We start from the raw sequence: 8,162 nt of genomic DNA on the forward strand, positions 1-8,162 counted from the left end.
CTCTCTCTCTCTCTGTCCCCCCTTCACCCTTCCTCCTCCATAACCCCCTGAATAAACATTCAATCTCACCCTGAAAAAAAAAAAGGAAGGTCATAGTCTTTGTGATGATACTGAATATGAATACCACAGCAAGTCAAAAAAGCAGGTTCAACCTTTATAAGCAGGTTAAAGATGAGCTTCAAAAGGGTCTGGATTGACTGGAGAAACACATGCCAGAAAACAGGTAGTGAGATCTGGAGTGACCATCTTCTACTTTACAAATGACTTTTGATAAACACACATTACTGTGAACATCATGACAACACGTCTTAGAAACTCAAAGAAAGCCAGGTTTGCTGACTTACACCTTTAATCCCAGTACTCAGGAGGCAGAGAAGACGAATCTCTGTGAGTTCAAGGCCAGCCAGGTCTACGTAATGAGACCACCTCAAATACAAAGGGTGGGGAAAAAACGAAGGGGTGAGGAGACAGCTTAGTTGGTAAAGTGCCTGCTGCATGTGCGTGAGGCCCTGTTTGGATCCCCATAAGAACCCAAGTACTTCAGGGCTGGTGAGGTAGAGACAGGCTGTGAGCCAAATTTGTGAGCTCCAGGTTCAGTGAGCAACCCTATCCTTAAACACAAGTGAAAAGTGAATGAAGAAAATACCTGGTCTCCACATCTGGCTTCCGCACACGTGTGCACCTATATATAGGTGTGTATGTGTATGCGTGTGTGTGTGTGTGCACTTGTGCGTGTGCATGCACACACACACACACACACAAACCAAAGAACATCATGCGAGCCTGATTAGAACTTTGTGATCCTATGATCCCTTTAGATTTAGACACAACAGAAAACCGCCAGCAAGCACACACTCATTGTATACTCTCACTGCCAAAGCTGCTGAGCCTTTACCAAGCTTTGGTCTAACCTGATTGTAAAGATAAACCGTGATAAATATCACTGCCTAGCCAGGCCTCTCATGCTAAAAAAGCGCTTCCCTGAAGCTTCTGTGTATTCAATTTATCTCGGAAGTGGTGCAGTCTTATGACACTTGTCAGAACCAAAAAGAGAAAACGTATTTAGAGGAAAATGGTGTTTTCTGTTCTTCAATCTCATGTCTGAACTTCTAGGTTGGCCACACTCCTCTCAAGGCTGCCTAATGCCCACACAGATCTACTATGACCTACCTGGCAACTCCCAGCTGCTTCCCTCCCCCCCCACCACACTGCTACAAGCACCACAGATCTTAGAACACTTGTGTGGCAGTAGCAGCCAGCTGAGCTCCAGAAGGCAAATACTGGGTCCCGCTCTTTAGCAGCTGTTATTGGATGGGCCAGTGGCTGTGTCTACAGCTATCCAATGAAACTCCTGCAGGAACGAAAGGCCTCTACCTGTTCCTGCCCCACCCACCTCACCAATACCTGCTTTAATCAGAAAGTTTGGGGAACCATGCCATAGGCCCCGCCCAACAGCCCCTCACCCGCAGTAGAACACAGCCTTCTGCCAGGAGCGCAGCCGATCGACCTTCTCAGCGACTGTGTTTGCAAACTCCACGAACTGGCAGCAGAAGGGCGCCTCACACAACAGCAGGACGAAGGCATTCATGCTACAGGGGCAAAGGCAAAAAGGACAATAACAGTTGACAACCTGGGGCTGCAAAAGCCTTCACGCCAGTGGTTCAAGGAACACCACCCTCCCACAGGCCCTCAGAAGATGCTACAAGGTACCTGTTTCTGCCAAGCAGTTCCAACACCCTACCCCACCCCACTGCTGTAGCAGCATCCCTAACTACCCAAGCATGCTGGAGGAAGAGCCTGGTATCTGATCTCTTTATCCTTCCAACTGTGAAATGAACTAAGGCCCTTGCCTCGATGTTATCTTGAGCCAGCAGCATGTTCATCCACAGAACTTAGCCGCAGTGCCAGCTGCTAGGAGTATTATCATAGTCACCAACACTGCCACTAAGGGCAGGCTGCGCCCAGTCACTGAGGACTGCTCATAGCCTGAGGCCTGAGACCATGTGGGTCAGGCAGACAGAGGCAGGGTAGTGGGCAGCCCATGCTGGGAGCTTCTACTCAGGTGGCTTTGATCCTTGCCCAGTTGCTGGGAGCAGCTAGGCTGCTGGTGCTGAAGGCCTTGGCTTCCATGGGTGGGGAATGGTCATGACCAGACAACTGGGCCTTTGCCACATCTGGAAGAAAGTGCTGTTGACAGCCTGATTAACAGACACAGCTCTTGTAATTCCTGCCCACTGCCTGCCCACCGTGGCTGCTAGTCTTCCAAATATCAGCACACTGTTCTGCCAATCTGTACACAACCTCTACAGTCCCCATCCTCGCCACCTGGGGCCAGCACAGGCCTCCACACACAACACCACAAGACCAAAATCACCCTGGCCTGAGGCCTAAGGCGGGACCTGTACCTTGCCCCAAAAGAGAGGGCAGGCACTAACAAATGCTAATGCTTCCCCTGCGCCTTGAGCAGCCCTCTCTCTGGCGCCCCCTCCTGGAATCAAGCTGCTGGAAAGAGGGTGATAAGGAGCCCATCACGGGTGGGGGGGGGCAGGGAGGGGGATAAGACCTGTGGATGCTATAGCCACCAGTTACACTGCATCTGCCCCCCTAACTAGCCCTGCTCACCGCCTCACTGCTGGTCGACCACCCTCTTCTCTCCCTCTTAGACCCCCAACTCTGACCTTACACACCATGGCTCTGGAGCTCCGAGAGGGAAGATCCCATTGCAGTAGATGAGGAGTCTACAGTGTTGAGCCGGGTAGATGCTCAGTAACTGTGTCTGTGACCCTGTACTCAATAAGGGTTCAGCCGGCTGTCCCCCTGGCCCATCACTGGTGGGAGCATGGAGGGGGAAAAGACCCGCATCACAGACCTCAAGCCCCACCGGGGCAGGCCACTCACAGCTACTCACATCATCCACACGCCAGCTGCAATATTCAGAGGGTGGATGGTGACACAGTTGAAGAGTCCAGAGATGGCACAGGCTTCAAAGCAAATGACATGGGCAGGAGTTAGTGGAGTATGTGGCAGACACGGCAGAAGGCTGTCTGGGCAGACACTGAGAACATGCTCAATACTAGGGCTTCCCTCAGCCACCCACCCTCACCTGAGACAGCCTCTTCAGGAACCTCAAATCCAGCCACTTTCACACTTGGGGGGGATGGTAAAGGCAACACCCTTCTCACACCTAAGGCTCTGATGAGCCAGCTCTTGGTTCCCAGCCATTATCAAAACCCCCTCAAGAGGTCAGGCCTGTTCTGCTCTCAACAAAAACCTTAGCAAGGGCCACCAATCACCATCCACGAAGTAGGCTGCTCAAAAAGCCCTCTGAATTAGAAAATTCTACTCAGGTTTATTTGAGATTGTTTGTTGTTGTTTATGCTTGTTTGATTCGAGTTTTGGTTTTTTCCCCCGTTGAGACAGAGTCCTGCTCTGTAGCCCAAGATACACTATCCTGCTTCCTCAGCCTCCTGGGGGCTGGGATTACAGGCACGTGCCACTACGTGTGGCTACAGCTTGAATTTGGGTCAGGATAGGGATGCTTCTCATGATACACTGATGGGGGCCAGGTAAGATCCAAGTGACAGTTCCACGTCTAAAACACCAGCCAAGTGATCCATCCTGGACATGTAGCCCCCTCAGCTCATTTTCTCTCCTACACATGGCCATGCTGTGTCCCAATAGTAGAACAGCAAGACGCCATGCAGGGACAATGTGTCCTCTTCTTCCCCATCATAGAACTTCACTTCAGTGTGGAGCCTGAGGCTCTTCTCCTCTGTCAGCACCTCAGGGACACCGTCTGCCACACCCACTCACAGCCTGCAGCTGGCTTCACCAGGAAGTCCCTCACCAGGAACTCTGGGAGCCTCTGAGGACATTCCTGGGAGTTGCCCAGCTTGGTAGGACAGAAGCCCAGGTTGTCGCCAGGGAGGGGCAGAGTGCTGGCCCTCTGAGGCTGCAATTAGCAACCAACTCATTAAACTTGCAGCAGGTCTATGGCACCTGATCCCTCCACTGGGCCTGGAATTCCACCGTTTTCCTCTTTTCTGTGTTACACTATGCAAATGGAAGCTGATGCAGGAGAATGGATCTGAGTGGCCCGGCTCCTATGCCATAAAACTGCCTTCTCTAATAAAGAACCCAAAGCAGCACTCCCATGTGTGGCTCTGGCCGCAAAGCTCCCAGGGACACAAAAGTGAGGGACTATGCACCTCCTGCCTGTGTGGGGTTGGGCCTGGTCTCACCTGAGGAGCCTACACTGCTGGCATCAGCATTCCATCTGTGGCTCCACTTCACCCAAGCTGCCCTACACAGACAGCTTTGGGGAGGACCAGGTCACAACACAGAGAAACGGAAGTCCTCTGACAACCAAGGACTCAGAAACATCCACTTGGGCTGCTACTGCTATGTCCTCCATAAAAGGCAGATGTCACTATGCAATCTTTTCTTCTTTATAGCTATTGTCTCCAGATGCCTTTGGGACCAGAATAAATCCCTCCAAGGCCCTTCACTCTAAGAGAAGACAGCCCTATGCCAAAATGACTGATTAAGACACAGCTCTTGTCAAAACCCCCTACTGAATTTCTAAAGCAAATACACTTTGCCCCTCCCCCAAAATCTGTAGGCTCGGGGGACAACTGAAGTTAGTGCCAAGGGTTTCCCCTAAGATTTCAACTATGGTTCAACCCAGAAGGAGGGCTGAGTTGGGGGAGACCTTCTGAAGTAGCATAGACACCCACTTTAGGAAGCACAGGACTGGGCGGGATTTCCAAAGTCAGTCTAGAAGTCACGGGGGTCACTGATGGGATCACCAAGATGGAGGGAGGTCAGGATCTTCCTTGCTCCTGCACCCCTTAGCACCACCTTGAAATAGCTAACTGCAGGAGAGGATCTGAATCCGACCTCAGCAAATTCCCTCCGGAACTGCCTTGCCAGGGCAGCACACAACTAGCCCCACCCAATCCACCTGAACTTCCAGCAGGAGTCTCTGAACAGATGGGGCTCCTAGTTACTCCTTCAGGCAAGAGAGCAGATGGGTCTGCCCTACCCACACAGTTTCGGCTCCTGTACCGGGTAGGCAATGGGATCCTCGGACCTCCCTTTCCTGAGACCAGTATTCCCCCTGGGCTTCTAGGAATTCACAATGAAAGGGACAGACAGGATTTAAGAAACACATTCCGTTCAAAAGTCTGGTTTGGAAGGCCAGCAACATAGCTGCACGTAAGAGGCAGACCTGCCTTTCTCTTTTATCCTTTTAGAGCTCTCTGGGATCTAAGCTCAGGGGGTGTGAACCAGGGATTGGTGTGGAAGATTCCGGGCCGGTGAGAAGCATTAGCAGAGGGTGCACAGCTGAAGAGCTGGAGTCTAAATGGACACTGAGAAACCAATGAGCTGCTTCTCCCGCACCCCCTGCCCAGCCATCCTGTGGGGCCATCTACCCCCTGCACCGGCAGACTCTCAAGCAAACTTGCTAGCCTGTGGCGACCTGCCCCCGCCCCCACTTATGAACAAGCTTTGCCGAAAGGCTGGGAATTCGGCAGTCCCACCCCAGCCCAGGTGAGCATCGCCAGGCCGAGGAGGACCAGGAAAAAGAGAGACGCGCGTCCTCTGTAAGTCTCGGCTCCTCTGGACAAGGCCGGGTCAGCTCGGCCTCTGGCCACCGCACTTCGGGTGGCAGAACACAGGCCGGAGGCCAGGAGCCATGGCAACCCCGGGGACGCCCGCTCCCCCGGCCGCGGTACTCACACACGGCCCCCAGCACGCCCGCCAGGCGGCATAGCCAGCGGTACCACCATGTCATGCCCTCCTCCTGCGCCGGCGGGGCAGGGCCCGCGGCCGCCCCGGCAGCGCCCGAGCCGCTCATGCTGCTGGGACGCTACGCTCTAGGCTGCGCGCAGCCCCAGGCACGCACAAAGGGACGTGTCCACCCGCGCACGGCCTTGTGGGAGAGGCGGCGATTAGCATAAGGGCGGGCCCGCAGGCCAGTAGTGGGGGTCGGGCGGGAGGCGGAGACTCGTATATTAGCATAAGGGGCGTGTTTACAATCGCAAGGGTCTCCTCACCGCAGAGACCCAGCAGGTGCACCGGATTCCGACTGGCCTTTTTTGATTCCCAAGATTGGAAGAAGTCGTCTAGAAATGGCAAAGGTCCTACTCAAATGGCCAGGAAACTCCACCTTGCAATAGAATGAGCTTTCAAGCCCGGCTGGAGCAGGTTGTGGGAGGAAAACGCCAGTCAGGTTTCCTGTATCCTTTATTAGCTACTGGGCCTGGGACTGCTTTTCCCCGATCTCCACCTCCCAGCCCCAGCCCTTCTGCACCTGGAAAAGTCCCTAAAAGAGATTCCCTAAGGCTGGCAGGCGTTAGAACCTCTCAAGAGGCTAGTGTTGCACGCTCCGGGGCTGGTCACTTAAGTGGAGGGTTGCCTCCCTTTCTGGCGGTTGGAGAGAACTCTAGGACAGAGTCAGACTGTTGTCCTGTTCCGGTGTCCTCGGTGGGATGGTCCAGTACTGACCCTGGAGGCTGGCATGAGCCTCCAGGAAACCAGGGCTAAACTCCAGTTCAGCCTCGCTGCTTTCCGACTCCCAGAAGAGTGCCTGCTGCCCCCAAAATGTTGTGGTCCTCAGGCTGTGGATATCTCTGATCTGGGGAGAAGCAAGTAGCCAGTAGAAACCATGAGTGACCATTATCTAAATTTATAGACTCCTGGCTACTCAGAACCATGTTTGATTCTCACAGGAGCCCCCATGAGGGACATGCCATTCTAACTGAAGTTCAAAGGCTTTGGGCCACCTCCCTAGGATACACAGCCAGGTGCCAGAGCTGGAATCCTGCCCAGGCCTGATTATGGGGTGATCTGATACCTGCAGAGCACACAAACCCGCAACCCTACCTATGCTCTTCTGGAAAAAAAAAATAGCAGGCCTGAACATGATGCTTCCACCCTGGTCAACAGGCAGTCTACCCCAGGAAAGGTTTTCTCTTGGTTCTTGCAGGTGGAGTAGCAAGCATTTGCTGGTGAGTTAGTGTGGAGGAAACCCTCTTTCCCATTCTTTCAAATAATCCCCGTTCTCCTTCCTAGAGACAGCTCTCCAGAAGCATATTAAAAGTCACCCCATTTCTGTCCCCATCCTGGTGACCTCACCGAGACATAGTTGGCATTGATCCTCTCAGAGGCAGTGCCCATGTCACTGGCCAGGGCACGGATGGCAATGCGGGCCTGTGGGGCCACACTGATGAAGAGCCGGCAGCTCCTTGTATTCCTCCCATCTGGGCTCCGTTGGGGGCTCACAATTTCACCCCGAGGTCCAAAGAGCTGCCTGTCACATTCTACAGGCAAGAACAAGCGGATTGGCTGGCTGTGGACCACCAGAGGGTCCCTAGCGGACTCCCTCCCCCCACCGCTGCTGAGCCTTCGTTCAGACTGCTTCTAATAGACTAGCATCAGGCAGTGATCCGAAAGGGGGAGGTGGGGGTGGCTCCACAGCTGAAGTGCTATGTGCGAGCCTGACAGCTTGAGTCTGATTGGTAGGACCTACATGGTGGGAAAGAACCTCTGGCACCGCCCTCTGCCTGACAACACACACACAAAACAATTTTTTTTTTAAGGGAAAGGAGAGCTGATCACATAAAGACGAAAGGAGAAAATTGACTCCGTGGAATTGCCCACTGTCCTCCACACCCACACCATGCCATACACATGCCCCCACACATACATCAGACACACACAATCATAATAATAAATCATAATAAATTGAAGGGACGGAAAGGTTCCAAGCTTTGGTTCCCTCCACTGTGAGGAGAAGGGAACAGTGGCATGCTTTAGGCAGGGAATTTTAAAAGAGGATTCAGTGGGGGCTGGAGAGATGGCTCAGTGGTTAAGAGCATTGATTGTTCTTCCATAGGTCCTGAGTTCAATTGCCAGCAACCACATGATGGCTCACAACCATCTATAACAAGATATGGTGCCCTCTTCTGGCCTGCGGGCACACATGCAGACAGAACATTTTATTTGATCTTTTTTTTTTTAATGTTTATTTATTTATTATGTATACAATGTTCTGTGAGGGCACCAGACCTCTTTACAGATGGTTGTGAGCCACCATGTGGTTGCCGGGAATTGAACTCAGGACCTTTGGAAGAGCAGGCAATGCTCTTAACCACTGA

At 52.8% G+C, this 8,162-nt stretch overlaps 2 protein-coding genes across 2 annotated transcripts in view; both read right to left on the reverse strand.

Annotated features, from left to right (window-relative positions):
- Positions 1-5,895, reverse strand: part of Cacfd1 (calcium channel flower domain containing 1) — a 10,076-nt gene extending 4,181 nt beyond the window's left edge. The window contains exons 1-3 of the mRNA XM_005346222.3: positions 5,743-5,895; positions 2,909-2,981; positions 1,464-1,589 (exon numbers count right to left, since the gene is read on the reverse strand). Of these exons, the coding sequence (XP_005346279.1) occupies positions 1,464-1,589; positions 2,909-2,981; positions 5,743-5,860 (317 nt within the window). The 5' untranslated portion in view covers positions 5,861-5,895. The remainder of the gene's footprint in view (positions 1-1,463; positions 1,590-2,908; positions 2,982-5,742) is intronic.
- Positions 5,896-6,397: 502 nt separating this feature from the next.
- Positions 6,398-8,162, reverse strand: part of Adamts13 (ADAM metallopeptidase with thrombospondin type 1 motif 13) — a 37,012-nt gene continuing 35,247 nt past the window's right edge. The window contains 2 exon segments of the mRNA XM_005346224.2: positions 6,398-6,640; positions 7,141-7,325. Of these exon segments, the coding sequence (XP_005346281.1) occupies positions 6,449-6,640; positions 7,141-7,325 (377 nt within the window). The 3' untranslated portion in view covers positions 6,398-6,448.

This window comes from Microtus ochrogaster, chromosome 4 (assembly GCF_000317375.1).
Source record: "Microtus ochrogaster isolate Prairie Vole_2 chromosome 4, MicOch1.0, whole genome shotgun sequence".
Taxonomy (NCBI): domain Eukaryota; kingdom Metazoa; phylum Chordata; class Mammalia; order Rodentia; family Cricetidae; genus Microtus; species Microtus ochrogaster.